The 20864-nt window shown below is 44.7% G+C and overlaps 1 protein-coding gene across 2 annotated transcripts in view; it reads left to right on the plus strand.

Annotated features, from left to right (window-relative positions):
* Window positions 1–19732, plus strand: part of Acvr2b (activin A receptor type 2B) — a 39582-nt gene extending 19850 nt beyond the window's left edge. The window contains exons 2-11 of one of the 2 annotated variants that reach the window (XM_046436920.2): window positions 3940–4147; window positions 4482–4591; window positions 4776–4903; window positions 4987–5130; window positions 5867–6010; window positions 6326–6474; window positions 8236–8350; window positions 9028–9166; window positions 9252–9382; window positions 9916–19732. In XM_046436920.2, the coding sequence (XP_046292876.1) occupies window positions 3940–4147; window positions 4482–4591; window positions 4776–4903; window positions 4987–5130; window positions 5867–6010; window positions 6326–6474; window positions 8236–8350; window positions 9028–9166; window positions 9252–9382; window positions 9916–10110 (1463 nt within the window). In that variant the 3' untranslated portion in view covers window positions 10111–19732. Of the gene's footprint in view, window positions 1–3939; window positions 4148–4481; window positions 4592–4751; window positions 4904–4986; window positions 5131–5866; window positions 6011–6325; window positions 6475–8235; window positions 8351–9027; window positions 9167–9251; window positions 9383–9915 lie in introns of both variants that reach the window. The other variant, XM_046436919.2, reaches the window with a different exon arrangement.
* The last annotated feature ends 1132 nt before the right edge of the window (window positions 19733–20864 follow it).

Genomic DNA, 20864 nt, shown 5'->3' on the forward strand with positions numbered 1-20864 from the left:
AGTATAATTTGTTCAATTTTACTCCCCAGTTAGCTCCCCTTTCCCTCTCCTCTTTTCCCCTGATCCCCTTCTTCTTTTCTACTGGTCTCCCTTCTATTTTTTTTTTAATTTGTCCTATTTAGATATATATCACATATATATTTTGACACATTGCATTTTTTGCATTTTGACACATTGTACACAAATGAAGCACAACTTCTCATTCCTCTGACTTTATGTGGTGCATAGTCACACCAGTAGTGCAATCATACATATATGTAGGGTAATAATGTCTGTCTCATTCTATTGTCCTTCCCATCCCCTCAGCCCCACTCCTCCTCTCACTCTTCTCTGCACAATCCAAAGTTCCTTCATTCTTTCTTACCCACCCCCTCTCCACGATGAATAAGCATCCATTTATGAGAAAAAACATTTGGCCTTTGATTTTTTTGGGATTGGCTTATTTCACTTAACATGATGTTCTGTAGTTCTATTCATTTACCTGCAAATGCCATAATTTCATTTTTCTTTGAGGCTGAGTAACATTCCATTGTGTATATATACCACATTTTCTTTATCCATTCATCTGTTGAAGGGCATCTAGGTTGATTCCACCGTTTAGCTATTATGAATTGAGCTGCTATAAACCTTGGTATGTCTGCATCTCTGTAGTATGCTGATTTTCAGTCTTTTGGGTATTAACTGAGGGTGGGATAGCTGGATCAAATGACGGTTCTATTCCACGTTTTCTGACCCAATCTTCAAACTGCTTTCCAGAGTGGTTGCACCAATTTGCAGTCCCACCAGCAATGTATGAGTGTGCCTTTCTCCCCCACATCCTCTCCAACACTTATTATTGTTTGTATTTTTGATAATTGCCATTCTGACTGGAGTGAGATAAAATCTTAGAGTAGTAGTTTTGATTTGCATTTCTCTAATTGCTAGAGATAATGAACATTTTTCCATATGTTTTTTGATCAATTATATTTCTTCTGTGAAGTGTCTGTTCAGTTCCTTAGCCCATTTATTGTTTGGGTTATTTGTTTTTTTGGTGTTAAGTTTTTTGAGTTCTTTATATATCCTGGAGATTAGTGCTCTGTCTCATGTGTGTGTGGTAAAGATTTCTTCCAATTCTGTAGGTTCTTCACGTTATTGTTTATTTCCTTTGCTAGGAAGAAAACATTTTAGTTTGAATCCACCCCATTTATTGATTCTTAATTTTACTTCTTGTGCTTTAGGAGTCTTGTTAAGGAAGTTAGGTCCTAAGGCGACATGATGAAGATTTGGGCCTGCTTTTTTTTTTTTTCTATTAGGTGTAGTGTCTGTGTTCTAGTGCCTATTTTGAGTTGATTTTTGTGTAGGGTGAGAGGTACAGGTTTAATTTCATTTTGCTACATACGGATTTCCAGTTTTCCCAGCACCATTTGTTGTCTAGGCCATCTTTTCTCCAATGTATGTTTATGTTGCCTTTGTCTAGTATGAGATAGCTGTATTTATATGGGTTTGTCTCTATGTGGAAGCTGGCATTTGTAATGCAGCTGTTGAGCACATTTGTAATATTTTATTTCTTATGCAAGTGTTCATTATGTTAATATTGTTATTTCTTCTTGGGAATTATTTTTGTTTATGTTAAGCATACAGTTTTTGGGTGTCTGAAATAGTCCTTTAAATAAGAACAGGTGATTAACCAAGGGTGGTAAATTAGGTGCTAGAGGAAATATAAGGCCAATGGAAGTAGAGTGTGCCTGGTTTTAGGGGAGAGGCAGGCTGAAATCCTAGGGATAAAGTGGGGAACATCTTACAGCCAGAGGTGGTAATGGGTACTAAGCCTAGAAGCCCAGCACATTCAAGAACCTGGCAGTGAGGTATGACTGCAGAGAGGGAAGTAGATGAGGGAGTGCATATCTCCTCTGTCTGCAGCCCAACTTGGAGGCTTTCCCGCAAGTCTCAAGTCTTCCCCCGCTAGAATTGCTGTTGTGGAGGCAGTGGGGCCTCAGGTTGGGGAGAGTTGGCATGCACTGTGTGGACTAGGGGCTTTGCATAGCTAAGCTACTGGATGTTGTTGCGAGTGGGCAGGGGCCCTTGTACTTGCTCAGTCTTTGGCTCCTACCTGCATTGGATCCCCTCAGCTTCTCCCCCTACACTATAAGCCTGTATTTGAGGAAGGGTCTGACTGGGGGAAGTCAGTGTACGCCCCTGTGTGAGTACCCATGTAGACCCTGAGGCCCTTTTTTGAGGGCCAGGCTGAGTCCCAGCTGCTTGGCTTGTCACAAAGCCACTTTTTCCTTTTACAAGTGTCAGGGTCTAGGCCACATGGCCTTGGATGGCCAGAGCTATGGTTGGATGTTTTCATTCTAGTTGGGTGATAATTTGAACCTACCTGAATGATTTGGTCCTACCTGGAGCCTTGGAATTTGATGCTTGGCCTTGGCCAGGCCCCCCTGGAAGGACCTTTTATCACTGCAGGGAGGTAGAGCAAGGGTGAGTCTGAGCAGAGTGTGTTCCTCCTTGTGGTAGAGGGGCTCCTCCCTCTACCAGTCAGTATTCTCCTCGATGAATAGGCCTTGGGAATCAAGCCGTGGGCTGTGCTAGAACTCAGGGCACTGCCTTCCCCAGGATCAGGTGGGCTTCCTTCTCCTTGCCTGCCTTTCCTGCTGTCAGTGAAGTCAGGCTGCGCATGGGCTGGCTGGTGGTTTTTTGGGATTGACTTTGGCTCCTTCTCCTCCTATGGTGGGCACAGTTGTCGGGGGAGACTCGGGGAGCCCAGCCAGGGGTGTTGATAGGCACTGCCCCACAGTAGGCTCAAGGAGTGTGGAAAGACTGGTGAATGTTTACTGCTGGTTTCCTCTCAGATATCTTCATGGAGTTCTGGCAGTGAGTCCTTCGTGTGGATGCCTGGTGAAGGGGCCATAGCTGACTACTCCCAGGCAAAATCTCTTTTGCCATCTGCATATTCTTTTCCATCCTAGGGCAAAAGAGTTCATGGGGGAATTGGGAACAAGCTAGGACTGGGTCTGGGGGTCATCTTGTAGGGATAGTAAAGAAGGTGGATTTGGTAAATGTTTGATGCCATGTTTAAAGGAAAGCATTTGAAGGCAGTTGAAGGTTAAAGCAGTTGACCACCTGGGTGGCATTTCTTCCGGAGATAGAAAGAAGTTCAGGAGTGGAATGCCTGCCTGGGGGTCATCATCAGGGGCCAAGCCCAGCTGGGAGATTGATCTGTGTTTACAACTTAGCCACTAGCCAGCTCTTCTCCTGCTAGAGGCACATATCACTGCTGGTGATTCTGGGAGGTTTACCTGTGCAGGCCTCATTATCTTCAGAATTCTGCAGCACCAGGTATGGATGCTGGGTGTAGAAGGGACACTGGAGGGTCCTTGTTCTCTTGTGGAGGACATTCCAGCTCATCTGGGGGCGGAGCACCGTGGTGACCAAGGAGAGAGGGGGCAGTAGGAAGCCGCTTCTCCTTATAGTTCCTCCAGATGTAGTCCTAAAGGTTTGCATCAGTATCTCCTGAGATAGACAGGAAGGTTAAAAATGGAGATCCTGCCCTTATTCCTATTGGATAGATCTGGACTATGCCTGAGAGTGTTTGTTTTTATTAAATACTATAGCCCCACCCCTGCACTTATAGAGATTTTGCACTGGGGCTTTTGAGGGCTTCTTCATTAATCCTGGTACTGCAGGGAAGCAGCCCGCCATCACCCAGCTTCAGGCACTATTAATGCCACCTTTTGTGCCAGTGGCTGGCTGCTTGTCCATCCTGCATGGTATTAGGTTTCCTTCCTTTCCCCCTTGCTTGGGCTTAGGGCAGCTATAGTGGGAAAAGTGAGCTGGGGATGGTGCAGGCTGGCACAAAGTAAGCTGAGGTGTTGGATACAGAGGGAGCATGGTGCCCAGTAGAGTGGTTTGGGACAGTAGCCCTGTGGGGCATGCTCAGTGTCTCTTCTCTGGGCACAGGTTCAGGGCGTGGGGAGGCTGAGACACGGGAGTGCATCTACTACAACGCCAACTGGGAGCTGGAACGCACCAATCAGAGTGGCTTGGAGCGCTGTGAGGGTGAGCAAGACAAGAGGCTGCACTGCTACGCCTCCTGGCGCAACAGCTCAGGCACCATCGAGCTCGTCAAGAAGGGCTGCTGGCTGGATGATTTCAACTGCTATGACAGGTACCACAAGGCTTGCCCTTCCTCTACTGAAGCCTGCCTATACTTGCACTTCCCGCTTGGCCCTGTGGCTCTCAGGATAACTGAGCAAGAAAGGGGCTCTTCAGGTGATAAGCAGGCTCCCACGCTCTTCCGCAACCGTGTTTGCCCTGCTCCAGCTCTGAGGAGGGGTTTCAGGGTGTGTTGACTCCTAGTGGTCTCTCCCCAACTTTGGATGGCTTCACCTGTCCTGCTGATGTTGCCCAGAGATGCTCTGTTTATAGGGAGGGGTTTGGCTGGGCAGGCCTGGGAGAGTCTTGCATCCCCTGCCTGTGTAAGGAAAGCTCTCTGCTTTCAGGCAGGAGTGTGTGGCCACCGAGGAGAACCCGCAGGTGTACTTCTGCTGCTGCGAAGGCAACTTCTGCAACGAGCGCTTCACCCACTTGCCGGAGGCTGGGGGCCCAGAAGGTGAGGGGCCAGTGGGAAGAGGGCATCTGACCTAGCAGACTTGGGCCTCTCCTTGGCCCAGAGTGCTCAGCTCTGGAGCTGGATGGGGAATGGCTGCAGGGCCCTGTGAAGGTGTGGGAGTGGGCGGGCTATGTGACGCAGGGCTCCGTGTGTCCCCCAGTCACGTACGAGCCACCCCCGACAGCCCCTACCCTGCTCACGGTGCTGGCCTACTCGCTGCTGCCCATTGGGGGCCTCTCCCTCATCGTCCTGCTGGCCTTCTGGATGTATCGGCATCGTAAGCCTCCCTATGGCCATGTGGACATCCACGAGGTAAGACAGTGCAGTCTTGGGGCAGGCGTGAGGAGGGGGCATGAGGCTAGGCCAGAACTGGTTAAGACTTTGCTTTCTGCTAGGACCCTGGGCCTCCACCCCCATCCCCCCTGGTGGGTCTGAAGCCACTGCAGCTGTTGGAGATCAAGGCTCGTGGCCGCTTTGGCTGTGTCTGGAAGGCCCAGCTCATGAATGACTTTGTGGCTGTCAAGATCTTCCCACTCCAGGTGAGTGAGTGGGGGCTCCAAGTCATCTTCCCTCATTGTGGCCTGAGCTGAGACTCTTCTACGCAAGGGCAGTCCAAACCCTGGACACTGGTGGGATGAGGAAGAAATAGCTGCATTGAAGTTGCCATTTACGTTACTCTCAGCTATATGGGGACTGCATTTAGCAGTTAAATTGCATTGAAGAACCAGGGCAGGGCTTTGCTATACCTTGATCTTCTATGGTATATGTGTTTTTGTTCTTTTTTTAAAATTTTTTTTTAGTTGTAGATGGACACAATCTTTGTCTTATTTATTTTTGTATGTGGTGCTGAGGATCCAACCCAGTGCCTCACGCATGTGAGGTGAGCGCTCAGCCACTGAGCTACAGCCCCAGCCCCTGGGTTTTTGTTCTTGCTGTCATGTTCTGCTCAGCAACTCTGGACACCAGGCCACCCCATGCATTTGCCTAGGACACTTAACAAAGCCTGGCCTGGCGTGCCTTTCACTTGTTGGGTGATGTGGGGCAACTCGCTTCCCATCTCTGGACCCGCAATGGTTTCATTTTTAAATCATGGCTGATGTTAAGTGATCTAAGAGGTTGCTGCTGGCCTGATGTTGTGTGGCTCAGTCCTGGTCTCCTAGGCCCCTTATGGATGCTGAAACTGAGAGGCTAGTGGGAGGGGGATGGATGAAAGTGCAACCGCCTTGCTGTGGGGTTGTGTGGCTATATCCTGACTGAGCTGCCTCCATGCTCCAGGACAAGCAGTCGTGGCAGAGTGAAAGGGAGATCTTCAGCACGCCTGGCATGAAGCATGAGAACCTGCTGCAGTTCATTGCTGCTGAGAAACGAGGCTCCAACCTTGAGGTGGAGCTGTGGCTCATCACGGCCTTCCATGACAAGGTGGGCCATGCTGTCAATCTGTACGCGATGGAAAGGTTCCCATGAGGTGATTCTGCCATAGGTGTGGACCAGGTTGTCCCTATAAGAGCCCCTGACCCTGAGGTTACATCTATAATAAGAGTAGTGACTTAATGATTACCCCTGGACTTTCTATCCTGGTCTCATTTGCCTTTCCTGTTCATTATAGACTCCCAGGAGAGGAGCCCAACCATTGGCCTTCAAAGACATCTCTCCTAGGGCTGGGCTGGGTTGGGTTGGTTAGGTTGGGTCTTGCCATTCACCTAGAGCCTGTGTCTAAGATTTGTGCTTCCTTAGGGCTCCCTCACGGATTACCTCAAGGGGAACATCATCACATGGAACGAACTGTGTCATGTGGCAGAAACGATGTCACGAGGCCTTTCGTACCTGCACGAGGATGTACCCTGGTGCCGTGGTGAGGGCCACAAGCCGTCTATTGCCCACAGGTACCTGGGCTAGCAGGTGCTCTCTCTGTGCTTGGCCTGGAACTGGAGAGGGTTGGTGGGTGAGAGGAGGGTGTAAGGTGTGTCTCAATTTTCTATACATGCCTAGTCTCCCTGTGTTGTATTGTAATGACTGGGTACAGAACCAGGCCTTTACCTGTGTCCTTTGGATGGCATGGCCTCCTAAACTGGTTTTCTGGTGCCCTCTAATGGCTATATGAGGAAGTGCCGACTGCGTTACTTTGAAGAGTTGGCTCAGCAATTCTTGAACTTTATGGTTAGAACCCTTTAACCCTTAAAAGGAATTTTTGTATATGTGGGGTTTGTCTGTTGATATTTCCTAGAGTAGAGCACACACACTCTTATCTTTTTAGAGTGAGGACATCATCTATCATATAGTCCTTGGAAAACTCTTTTCTATATTTCTGAGAGGAAAAACTTAAAAAGGCAAATGCTAGATAATTAAAGAAAAATTTTGACCTTGAGAGCTCCTGAAACAATTTTGGGAATCTTTTGGGGTCTTTGAACCATACTTTTTGTGGAGGGGAGTATTGGGGATTGAACTCAGGGGCACTTGACCCCTGAGCCACATCCCAAGCCATGTGTTGTATTTTATTTAGAAACAAGGTCTCACTGAGTTGCTTAGTGCCTTACTAAATTGATGAATCTGGCTTTGAACTCATGATCCTCCTGCCTCAGCCTCCCAAGCTGCTAGGAATATAGGATACGCCACTGCACCAGGCCCTTGAACCATACGTTAAGAACCATTTTTAACTTGTCACCATTGTGCTTTACTGAATTGCAGGCAGTAATGCTTGAGAAATACCTGAATGCTTGAGAAATACCAACCTATTGACTCCTCAGTTACCACCTTGTAAGGTAGAAACTGTTTCTTCTCCTTATCTTAAAGGTGAAGGAACAGTAGTGCAGAGAGGTTGAGTGCCTTAGACAAGGTCCCGTATAACTAGTTAGTCTGTCTCCATAACTATGAGGGAGGGGAATGAGACTCAGAAGTCCAGGTTTCTAAGCTGAAAGGTCCCTAAGGGTGTTAACAGTAGTGACATAGAGGTTGTGTAGACTTGCCATTTTTGTAGGTCAAAAGGTTGAATGTAGACTCTTGGATATGGTTCCACTTAACAGTAATGCATAGTAAGTTTGCCAGGGGTGGCCCAAAGCATTTTGTTTGCTGCTCACTCAGTTTTATCCTCATAGCAATGCTGGGACAGGTGCTGGGGAAATTGAGGACCAAAGTGGTTCTTATTAAGGAGTGAAAATGAACGCATACTCCAGGACCCTGTTCCACTCTGCCTTTGTGGCCTGTCAGGATCTTTGGCAAGCTAATTTTAAATTCCTGTTTTCACTCACATTCCAAATATTTCTTCCCAGAAAATGTGCATCCCAGGCCAGTGTACCTGTCTCCCAACCCCTCTGAGGATGTGTGGGCTGGCCTTTGATGCTGTGGGGACTGGGACAAGGTCTGACCAGCCATTGGGGTAGGAATTGCTTTGCCAACATTGACAGAAGTCTTTTTTATCAAAGGCAGTGAGGGATTCCCACACCTGTTTGGGCTCCTGAAGCTGCCTTACCTCTGCACCCAGGCACAGACCCTGCACCCCAGATAGGGTGGGATGATCTAATCTAGGGGCTCTGGGGCACAGACTCAAATATCTTAAGAGCCAAGGTGGGAGTTAGATCATAATGTTCAAGCACAAGGGATGTTGGATCATGATGTTCTACTTCATTGGGGCCCAATTGTCTCCACAGGGATTTTAAAAGCAAGAATGTATTGCTGAAGAGTGACCTCACAGCTGTCCTGGCTGACTTTGGCCTGGCTGTTCGCTTTGAGCCAGGGAAACCTCCAGGGGACACCCATGGGCAGGTAATGAGCCTGGGCCTGGGAAGTGGGGGGGCTGAACCAGGGTGGATACTCTGGGATTGAGCTGACAACTTCTAGGGGCATGACTTTGGAGCTAAGAACTCAGGGAACAGATCTTGTGTTAGCAGTGAAGAAGCCAAGGCCTGGTGGCTTGTGAAGCTTCCCCAGGCCAGTCAGCTAAGAAACCTAGATTCCCTGTTCAGGTTTTGGCCACTTGTCCTTGTGGTCTCAATCTTTTTTTCCCCCAGTCATAATTATCAATCAAAAAACAAAATAGAAAAGTATTAAGACTCTAAGCCAAGAACCTAGAAAAAGTAGCCAAAAAATTAAACCTAGCAAATCATCCCATAGCAGTCCATTTTGATCTTAAGTATTCTCTTCTTGCTTTATTTTTGTTTCAAACCTCAGAAAGTACACATCATTGATATAAATGTCTTGTGGTCTTGCTGTTGGAATTTGAAAGCAATTCCATTTTCTACCACTGCTGACTCCAGTGTGTTATATTTTAAAATCATGCGCAGGTACAGTTCATGACCCTGCTGTGAATGCAGTGAGTCAGGGCTTGCTGTCTTTGGTATCCTGCTGTGGTGCACACAGGCTATGGTTTCTGTGCCCTGGCTGAGTGTATATTTATGCTTGGTTAGTGTCTGGAGACCCTGCACTCTTCTGTTCTCATGCAGGTAGGCACCAGACGGTACATGGCCCCTGAGGTGCTTGAGGGAGCCATCAACTTCCAGCGAGACGCCTTCCTGCGCATTGACATGTATGCTATGGGGCTGGTGCTGTGGGAGCTTGTGTCTCGCTGCAAGGCTGCAGATGGTGAGTGGGATAGCAACTTTGGGCATCCTGAGTTGGGAGCTGAGGGGCCTCCATGTCATCCAACCAGGTTCTCTCTTGCCTTCAGGACCCGTGGATGAGTATATGCTGCCTTTTGAGGAGGAGATTGGCCAGCACCCTTCGCTGGAAGAGCTGCAGGAGGTGGTTGTTCACAAGAAGATGCGACCCACCATTAAGGATCACTGGCTAAAGCACCCGGTGAGGGGTCTGAGTGCAGGGATTCCATGGGGCATAGCAGGAGCCTGAGATCAAGGGAGAAAGGGACAAAGAGGAAGCTTGTCCATTTTTTAGATCCTAGAAAGGTGCTCCAGGGGCTGTGCGGGGTAAGCTAGAATGATGCCCTCTTCTTGGTTCTCACTATGATTCATATGTTACACTTTGGGCCTTTGTGTTTGGGCTTTGCATAAAATATGATTTAATACCACTGCTCCAAGGTAAGCAGCTGTATCTCCTCTAGGAGGGGTCTGGATCCCTCCCCTTCGTAAGCTGAGGAGTAGCAATGTTCTGGGGCTGACGGAAGCCAGTGGGCTCAGGGTAGTGGCTATCAGAAAGGCAAGCATGGTGATTGCTGCAGTTTCCACTAGGCACCTGTTAATTGACCTGCTGGTGTGGTTTGGCCAATAGGCTTTGACTGATCCTTGGGATCATCATCAAGTTTGGTGTCTTCCATGCTTGTCCTTACTTAGAGGTCTTAACAAGGTGTCTTTTCTCATTCTCCCACTGTTGTACAGGGCCTGGCCCAGCTCTGTGTGACCATTGAGGAGTGCTGGGACCATGATGCAGAAGCTCGCCTATCTGCAGGCTGCGTGGAGGAGCGAGTGTCCCTGATCCGGAGGTCGGTCAACAGCACTACCTCGGACTGTCTTGTCTCACTGGTGACCTCTGTCACCAATGTGGACCTGCCCCCCAAGGAGTCCAGCATCTAAGCCCAGGACATGAGTGTCTCTCCAGACTCATTGGATCTGAAGAAAAAAGGAAAAAAAAAAGTTGTGTTTTGTTTTGGAAATCCCATAAAACCAACAAACACATAAAATGCAGCTGCTATTTTACCTTGACTTTTTATTATTATTATAATTATTATAATTATTATTATTAATATTATTTTTTGGATTGGATCAGTTTTTACCAGCATATTGCTCTACTGTATTGCAAACAGCGGACACGTCAGCAGGCGTTGAGGTGCTGAGCTGTGAATGCAGAACCAGCGCCATGCTGAAGAGCCTCAGCCACCTCCTGTCCTTTGGGATTCATTTTTCCCATTTTCTCTTTGTTTGTCGTCTCAGAATCTGTGACACAAAGAAACCCATCTCCTGTCTTAGGAAACTTAATGCTGCAAACTCTACTCGAGGAACCTTTGAAGACTGTTACATAAGAACATACCTTCCTCAGAAGAGGCATTTCCTCTCTCCTTGGCCCTCACCCCCTCCTCCCCACCACTTTATTATTTTTTTGTTGTTGTTTCTCCCTTTTTAGGCAGTGAGCTTAAGAAACAGCAGATGTGTCTTTCACGGATTTAACGGGTGTTGTCCTGATCAAGTAAAAAAACTGGGATGAGGACGAGGAGTTTGGACTGGGGTTGGAAGGGGAGGATGGTGCTAGGGTAGGGTTTGGAACAGAGCTACACTGGACTTGGGCACATTCGGAGCAACATCCTTTGCTGTGGAGGCTACTTCTCAGGTACCCAGGAATTGAGGGCAAGGACCTTGTGGAGGCCGAACATTAAGGGCAAGTGCGGGGTTTGGAGAAAGTCTGAGAGCAGGGGCAGCTCTGACCCACCTGCTGGTCCCACCAGTTTCTTTCTGTTGACCTGGGCTTGGCCTAAGATGAAACATTTTTTTCTGCCCAAATTTTTAAGATTATGTGGAAGGCAGAAATCATCACAGTTCAGTGAACATTCTTCATGCGATATGATGCTTGTAAGTATCTCTAATGGAGGAAATATTGAAATTGTTTCCTCCTGGGGCAGTTTAGGAAAATGCCCTTAGGGGGCGCCCTGCACAGCTAGGGCAAGAGAATTCCTGGATGGGCCCCACAAAGACGGCCTGTCTCTCTGGGGACCTTGCAAGCCCTGCAGCTCTGGCTCAGCCCCATGTGGTGACATTACTGACCCCATTCTGTGGCTTGTGGACATGGCTTTCTCCAGACCCCTTAAAGTGGTGCATATTCTAAAAAACGTTTTCTATTATGCCATAACCTTGCTCTAATCAGTGAATGTTCCTAATGCTGCTGTTTCAACATTTGAAAATTTTTAATTTATAAAACATGCTAAATTTTTTTTTCAGACAAAACACACATCCACATATACACACATGCTTTGCTATGTGGCTTCCGAGGTTTAAATTTTAAAAAAAGTAAAAGAATTAAAACTTCACGACCACAGACCACCTCAAACCAGAAATACCTCAGAATTTTCTACTTGTGTAAGTTTTATTATATATTTTGTTAGTTGTGTTGTCTTGTAGTAAGTATATTTTAATGTAAGTTGACTTTTATGACAAGGATGTTTAAAAGAAATAGAGGAAAAAGAAAAAAAGTTTGTCTTCTAGGGAGTACTACCATTTTTGTTTGATAAAGCCCCCTTGTAAATAATTGTCATCGAGTATAGGTTGGCTGGCTGGGCTGAGTCTGGGCGTTCATCACTATTGTTGGTGAAGGCTCCTCCTGGTTTCCTTAGATCATTTTATTTTAAAACAGTGTGTCTCTTAATCTCAAGAGTAGGCGAGTTGGCAGGTGATGGAGAGAGGTTGACCTGGGTAGACTGAAGAGGGCTGCTACCTCCTGGGTTATTTGGAAGGTCAGATGTTTCCCATAACTTGATTGGTTGATGTTCAGAATAACCTATGACCCCACTTTAACTTGTAAAACTGTGACCCTTATACCCACATGAGGTAATTTTACCTGAGATTTAATTCCTTCAGTAGATGAGCAGTAGTAATACTGGAGGGGATTAATAGCACCAGTGGCCACACACTATGCCCTGAGGGCAGTTGCCAGAGCTGCTTGTCTGGGGTAGAGGGTGTGGGAGTCTGAGTGTGATGGACCAGCTCACACTTGGGTGGCTGCTCCACTCAGTTGCTGTGTGTGGCATCTGGGCCTTCTGCTTGTGGGTGTCCTTTTCTCTGAGTGGGTACAGGATGCTGTGGGAGGCCAATTTACTTCCCTGTCCAAGCTCAGTTTTTGCTTCATGGGTCAAAATGTGGATTGGTCAAGTGGTCACTGGGACAGATGGTTTTCTTTTTGTTTTGGTAAGCTATGTCTTTTTTTTTTTTTTTCCCTGTTTTATTTTGTTCCCTTGGAATAATTTTTAACAGCAAACAGGCCTTACAGCAGTTGCTTTTCTTTTCCACTTATTTCTTTAAGAAGCTTTAAAATATTTATTGAAAAGTGCCATATCTACTTTTTTTAGCTTTTTCCTCAGGCAGTGGGGGCATCTCCACTTTTCACCCTCAGAAGAAACAAATAAACCACTAATAAATGTAGCTAATTCACTGCAGGAATAATCAGATCACTAATTCTACCCAGTGCCAAACACTAAACCCCAGCTTCCCTGTTTGGTTTTTCATTTCCTCTGGGTGGTTGGTTTTCTTTTGTGCACTGGCTTAATTCTTTTGGCCTGGCCAAAGGAGCGTTGAGCCCTGGCTCTGTGGGACCTTCTGGTTGGGGTGCAGAACAGGAGGGCAGGCATACCTTTTCTCTGAGTGGCTTTTCTTTGCTGACCCCTCACCCAGGCCCTGCAGTGGCCCTGTGGGGCCTTGACATCAGAATGGAGTGTAAGGAGTGGTATCTGTTTGGTGTGGCTGGGAACAGGGAGAGTTTGGGGGTTTGTGCAGTTCTCAGGGCTTCAGACTGCCCCCACTACTACCCCTACTCTGTGCTTCAAGGTGCTTCCTTTAGCTCCAGGTGGCACATTTGGTTGCTACTGGCTGGAAGGTGGGTGATTTCTATCTACCACCTTCTGGGAGCTTGGGTGGGCCTTTTGCCACTGGGTAAAGGTTTCATTTGCTGCTATCACGTGCTCTGTGAGTTGGGAGACTCCTAGAGTCCTGATATGCATCTGTGATGGTGGTGATTGGATCACAGGGCCTCTGCCTGTGTTTCTGTCCACAGATTTCATGTAACATCCACTTTTGGGGCATCCAGAGAACTGCTATTTTTATTTTACTTTTTTGCTCCAAGCATTGTGGGAGACTTGTAAATAAGGCCTGGTCTCATTGTCCCTGCCCATGAGAGGCACTGTCCCAGCCCTGTAGGTTTACAGGGGGCCAAATCAGGGAAGAGAAGTAGCCAAGGATCCTTGCTCTTTCCTTTCCAGTGTTCTGTCATCTAAGCAGCCCCTGGCTTTGGGGATGGGCTTCCATAGATAATGTCCTGGTTGAAAACCCCTGTAATAACTGGGATTTTATCCTTAGCTAGAGATCCGGAAATGAACCAGAGAAGGAGGAAGCAAGTAAAGACAGAGGCCACTGTGTCACAGTGTCCTACAGAGGGTCCTCAGTGATAGGGTGAGCAGGGGAGGCCATGGACATATCATCAGAGCATACTGGGCTGGCATGAGCTGGATTTTCTCCTGGGACCATTGGTCCTTAGCAGGAGGGAACAAGAACTGCAGATGGGGTGTTCTGGGGAGAAAGGGGAAAATCTGGCTACAAGGCAAAGTGGTGCCAGCTGCTTGAGTCTGAATTTATCCTGTCCCTAGTTGGGGCCATTTGTGCAGAATAAGAAGCACATTGCCTAACCTTGAATATCATCTTCTGCTCACATATTCTGAGCAAAGGGAAGGGGTTGTCCTCTCCAGGCTACCAAACTTGCCTCAAGAGGCTAGGTCAGCACTCCTGACATGCTTGATGCTTTAGGAAGCATAGCACTCGATCCTGTAGTTCTGCTTTACGGCCTTTCTTTCCATTTGATCACATTCATATTCTCTCTGTCCTGCTAACTATGCCCTGGGCTTGGGCTATATGTGGGTTTTTTCCTTGGGAACCTGATCTGTGTATTGAATGTTCTTCATGTGCTCTGTGTGTCTCAGAAAAGCCTGTCATGTGGCCCCTATGGTCGAGCCACAAAGGCAGGGAAATGATAGTCCCATCCAAAATGGGAGGACTAGGTGGCCCTCTTACAAATAGAATTTTACCTTTTTTAGTATGTAAAGTTCCTAGTACCTACTGGTAATAATGAGGATTTGCTGTTGTTGTTTGTTTGTTTGCTTGTTTTTTGCTAAGTAATATAGTAAGCATATGAGTTTTTAGGATTGGAACTAGAAGTTAAATAATCATTATTCTCAAGAACTTGGCTCACTAGAAACTTAACTAAATTGGAAAGGTGTCCAGTAGTTCAGTTTGATTTTGTCTTTATTGCAGCCTGTTGGGTTTTCAGTGGTGTACTTTTGGACAGATGACTAGGCCTGGTACACATTTCAGGGGCATTAGACCACCCTTTTCAAGAAGTGCAGTACATCTATTATTTACATGGTAGGGGAGCATCCAGAAAGGGGACAATATGGACTTTCCTTCACACTTGGGTGACATGACTTCTTCTTGATCAATGGCTGTTTGCAAAAGCTAAACTGATAAAATACTCGGCAGCTAATGTGTTCAGCCTAGTAATAAGGAATTTAAGACTAGATCAATATGTTTTAGGCCCAGTAATTCACTTGATGAACTGTGTTATTTTCTCAGTCTATATTTTAAACATTTAATGCATTCAGGGTTATATTCATAGTTCTTTAAGTAAGATTCCAGGTAGTTGATTTGTAACCAGCAGTCTACCTATGAATGTATCCCAAACCTTTAGAAGGCTTGGAATAGTTTCTTGAGATAATAATTTAGTTTTGTAGGAAAAAAGAAATTGAAGTTTAAAATACCCTTAATCCAGTTGATCCAATCACATTTTTTAAGACAGTAAGTTCAAAAGGCCTAGCAGCTGTCAACAAAAGTCCAAGTTATTTAGTGGGATATTTTGAATGTGCACGTTTCACACCTGTTTGGGGGTCCACTATAAACTTGGTTTGGACAAGAATTTGAATGTAAAGTATTTACCACTGTTTAAGTTTTTATCAAGTTTTAACATTGTCATGACGGTATCTTCCAGGTATGAATGAAGCAAGACTTCAGTTGTGGTACTCCATGTATATCCTGTAGTGCCAAAACAGTGATACTTTATTTGCTCCTATGGCAGCTTGTAGAGATAACTGAAGTGGTTTTTCCTTAAGAATTAAAATGCATATTCTCTAAACACCTGAGTGGGTGATGGGCTCTGCGCTGACCTTTTTTCCTCTGGGGCAGTATCTTCTGATAGTCTAGAGTTTAGGCAGTCACAGGACACTAAAGAAACATACATGTAGCTGTATGGATGTATGCAGTATGTTATTTAAAGGAGGGCTATTTTGGATGCCTACAGAAGTGTGACATTCGTTTGCAAAGTTTATGTTGTTGAGCTCACAGTTAAGAAAATTGTGACCCATTAGTCAGTAGGCTTACCCCCTCGCCCCCAGTCAGTGACGATGGGTCTTTTTGAATGAATGAGTTGTGTCTTGAGTTCTGGGAACTTCCACTGTTGGGTTGGGTATGGACCCATTCCCTGACTCTCCTAATCATGTTTGCATCAGTACTGTTAGATAGCATTGTAAATAAAAGAATAGGTTATATAATAGAGACATAACACTTGAAATTTTACTTCAAAAAAATCTATAGCTCTACATATATATTTAGTTATATCACCTGACAGATTTCTTCTACACAGTGTGGAGATTGTTTTATACCACAGATTATTTTTATAAAGTCTAGTGAGTTTGAATAAGAATGCTTTTGTAATCAGAGCTACTGAGCTTTACCTTTCAGGATAAATGTACACTGGAGCATGAGGGGTGTGAATTTTTACTTAGCACTCACACAGATTCTTGTATACACTGGCAGCCTAGAGTCAATTTATGATTCTCCTGGCCAAAATTCCCACTTGTGGCTGTGAAGGACAGATGCTTCAGCTAGGCTCCTTACAGACCTGAAGGAGGGGGGGCCTGCAGTGTGTTTGACATTTATGCTTCCTCCTGAGATTTCTGAACAGAGGGTTCTGAAGTTAAACATTCGGTTGTAAGCTCCTGACACAAAATATAGTTGTGTTGAGGGTATTTGGGGAATGGAAATTTTATGGGGCACAGATGGGGGCAGGATGCACAAGAAAAAGATTTAGGCTACAAAAACTTTAAAATGGGGATTTATTGGTTTGAGTTCCACTAAACTGAATTACCTAGGACTAAATTATTGAGTTGAATAATTCTTGGATATGGTCAGAATTGGGTAGGGCATGTGGACATAGTGATTAGATTAAATGAAGAGCTACCGGCATATCTTGTCCCCGGTGGTCAGGGCCTTTGGAGATTAGAGTGAGTGGTTGGCTCACTGCTTTAATCTGTTGAATCAGCCAGGATAGCCTACTGAGGAAACTAGAAACCCAGTAATAGCAGGGCATCTTTCACATGTCCTCAGAGGTTTTTTCCACTTTCCCCACAAAGGTCAGCATCACTGCCATCAAGTGGAAGGGGGTTTCATTTTAACCTTTTTAATTTTGGGTAGAGAGTGGATGGTTATTTGAGTGCAACTTTTGATGGGGATCTAGGGAAACTGAATAATTAAGCTAAATCCTAGTGTTCATAATGGCTAGCTTTGAGGCCCAGGTAAAGGCCTGACCCCCACACTCTGCCTACTGGCTTCGGGCCATGGCTTCCAGAGGTACACTGGAGGTAGTTGATGTGTCATTTAAAGCCAGCTGTGCTTTCTGTTCCTTCTGGTTTAGAGTGTAGTTTACACTTCACCCTTTTATACTTACAACAAATGTAGTTCCAGCAGATCCAGTAGCACTACAGGAACTAACCCGCACTCCTTTCTCTGTTCCCATAAAAGGACATTTCTCTGCTCTCCAGCCACCTGTCTTGGAATGTAATTTTGTTGTGCCTTTGTTTTTGTCACCCTCCTCCTCCAAAAGCAACTGCTGTAAGCTTTTTTCTACTTGTCTTTTCTATCCCCAAATCCCTTGCCTTTTTCCTTTTTCCCAGCTCTAATTTCTGGATGCACTTGTGTGATCCAGGTCTTTTAAGAACCAGTTACCTCAGACCTCATGTTGAATGGTGTCACCATCTGGGTCCTCTTGATACTGCAGACTTAACATACACACGCAGGAACCCTGCTGAGTGTGGGCACTTAAACTTGTTTTAGTGAAACAAGGACTGAGAAGGGCTTCTGGTGATTTCATCCTGGCTGTGGTGGGGTTGGTCTGGAGTGTCATCTGAAGGTGCTTCCTGCGCTCCTCTGCATTCTGCCGTTTTCAGTATTCTTGTGTGTCTGATTAAGTGAAGCAACTTAACTGGCTGGTCTTGCATGCAAACTAGTTCCAAAGATGAGCTCTTTGTAACACATTTCCAGTCTCTAAAAGCTCACATGTAGAACATTCCTTTAAATGGCAGGATAAAAACCCACCATCCACCACAGTGCATTTTTGGGAAGATGTCTGTAGCATATGTTGCTGTGAAATTAGGCCTTGTTGGGATATGGCTGTTTGTCATTATGATGTATTTTAAATAAATAAATAAATAAATAAATATATATATATTTTTAAAGAGCCTTTTTTACCAGTTCAAGAAGCTTAATTAACCAGCAGTCACCACATCTGAATTTTGTCTTCTGGGGCATAGATGGCAGACCAAGATAAAAGTGGTAACTCAGTGATGCCATCTGCCTGCCTGGGCTGTCCTGCTGCCCTCCTGACCATGGGACACCAAGGTCATTGTGTTCCCAGTGGGTCCAGGCTCAGCCCTCTGAGTGTTTGATCTTTGCCCCTTTCAGTGGACTGTTGACTTCAGTCCCTGCAAGTGCTTTAGCCCAAGTGGGGTTTTCTCAGAGCACTGCCATGAGTTAAGTGTATGTTTAGCCAAATAATTTCTCGGTAAGGGAAAAATGCAGTCATCCAAATTTTACAACAATGACAGAGATGCGAGTAGGAAAGATTAGGCAACATCTGAGTTTTAATTTGAAAAGTGTCCAAGTCATTGTCAGGCCATCTAGGAGCGAATGATTCATTAGAGATTCTTTGGGAGACCCCATCTGAAACACTAAGACCACCAGTGAGGGGAACAAGTGTTAAAATGCCAGTGGCTTTTCCCTCTCATTTTTTTTTGAGAACTCTGTAAAAATGCAAAGAAAATTGAGTGGTACTTTAGAGTTGAAGGAGAGAGTTACCGCAGATTAGAAACATATTTCTAGATTTCATTTCCATGCCACAAATCCACATGATGCCATTTTTCAACTGTACAGAAGAATCTGCTTTTGAATCTGACATAATTGTAATGGTAATGTCAAAGGCCAAATTTTCACTTGTTAATACTTTCCCACATTTGTCCTTGAATCTAAATAACTTTATACAGTACTATAAATTTAACTTACATTGAGTTTGATGTCAATTCTTGTGAAAAGAGCTTTCTGCATATAATAGACATACAGTTAAAGAACACAGCAGAGTACAAAGTTTTCAGGAACAGTTTTGGAACCAACAGAAAATGTCACCTTTTATTTACCATCTTATATATCAGTTTTACCAGCTACTTCTGAATTTGTACATTATTTGTAAGGAAAAGGAGGAACCACCCTAAGACTTGTCTAACCTAGTGGAGAATGTGTGTGTTGGGCTTAGGATGGTAGCTAAGTCTTATTGAGCTGTGTTATCTAACTTGTATATACAAATTGTAATTAAAAGTTTGGATTCACCTGTTTCTCACAGTTTAAAATGACAAGTAATCACAAACTCTGGAATTGTGACTAGTGTATGATTTAAGACTGTAGAAGCAAGGAAGCTCTTTCAAGTGCTAAAACTAAAAACTTATAGTTTTTGGCTCAAATTCAATAAGTACTGTTTGTATACCAGGATATGTGAGATGTAAATGTAGTAGGTCACTTTTCACCCTTGTAGCTATACAATAAAAATTTTGTAGAACAGAAATAGCTTGTACTACTGAATTAACAAAAGTTATACTGAAGTATCATGTTTTTATATATATATATATATATATATATATATATATATATATATATATATATATACACAGAGTTAAGCTTGTTGCTGTTACCCTGTCTGGATTTGAAAAGTGTGCTGATTTATATATATATATACATATACATACATATATATATTACACACACACACACAAACACACACACACACACCCCTAAAATGGCCTGAAGCAGACATCCATGTAATTACAGTTGTGAAATGAAAACATTTTGGAAAGAACATTGTATCATAGTTCATTCATTTGCAGTGGATCTTTGTTCCTTTTTACTGTGGTACTTTTAGAAATGAGTGTCAAGTTTGAAATTAGATCTGCTAAATTGGGGTTTTGCTGCTTGAACTCTGCACTGGGTCCTCAAATAAACCGATGTGAATGTAGTTTTTTCCCCCCTGTGTGAAGCAGCAGCCACACCCCAACAGAATAGGAGGAAAAATCTAGAACTATTTCAAGTTTTATCTTTTTGTATATGAAAATAAAATAATAATAATAATAAACACTTTGTTGTTTCTTTTAATCATGGGGCAGGGGATTGAAATTTCTTTTCACGGGAATTAGAAAAAAAAAATAATGGCATTCCCCTGCTTACAGGACTGGTGCCTGTAAGTGTGCCTGTGAGTTCTGCTTGATTCACATGCTGTTGTTGGTGGCTGCAGACCTAGTCTGTGGTGGGGCTGGAGCCAAGCACAGTTCTTCATTTCTGTAATTTAGAAGTCCAGGGCCTACTTAGGAACACTGCAGGCTTCTCATAAATGAACTGATCTGGGACTCTGGGTAAGTTCCTGCAGAGCAGGGGTGTGTTTTCCAGATCATCAAGATCCCACCCTCCCACCCATTCCTATACTTTGCAAATGACCCTGAGCAATATTTTTATAAGTGGAACAGAGAAGCCTTGAAGGAAAGTTGTATTCAGAACTTCCAGAATACAAGTCCTGCCATTGCCAAACTTGGCTAAGTACCCCAGTCACTAGCGAGCTACTTTAAAAAAAAAGGCATGAGCCCCTAGATCTGAATCAGTAAACCAAATCTCGTGTTTTGGAGATCCTAACTTAAGTCTCACTAAACTGAAACATGGTTGGTTCCTTGGTAATAAAATAATTATGGCCTCTACAACCTAACCAAGAAAACAGGAAAGCCTCAAAGTACCTGCTTTCTGCAATAAAAATGTATTTTGCAGGGCTCAAAGTGCAGAAAAGACCCTTTGAATCTTTCCAGTGGGCTTAATGTCCCCCTTTTAATTTGTCTTTTATTAGGATTAAGCAACCTGCATGATAACTTCTGGAGGAATTTTTGATCAAGGGGCTTTTAATTTAGGGACCGCTTGTAAATCTTTGGCTCTTTCTGTTCTTTCAGATTTAGAAAGCTCACCTTTTGTTAGCGATTGCCCCTGAGGAGCTGGAGAATGAATGACAGGAAGGCAAAAGGCTGACATTTTTGATAAAGGATCCTGGGGGTAGAAAAGCTGAAAGGCTGAACCTCAGGGCCCATCTGATCATATATTTCCTTCAGCAAAGGAAACCTTCCCCAAAAGATTTTACATAGGAGTTGGTTTATAAAAACAGGTTCGTCTGAGAGCAAGTATGGGAGGGCTCAGGCCATTTGGTCTCAAGCACACCTAAGGAGCACTTA

The sequence above is a fragment of the Marmota monax genome, unplaced genomic scaffold (genome assembly GCF_021218885.2).
Source record: "Marmota monax isolate L192 unplaced genomic scaffold, Marmota_monax_Labrador192_F-V1.1 WCK01_AAM20220418_F8-fsc00021, whole genome shotgun sequence".
NCBI classification, from domain to species: Eukaryota; Metazoa; Chordata; class Mammalia; order Rodentia; family Sciuridae; genus Marmota; species Marmota monax.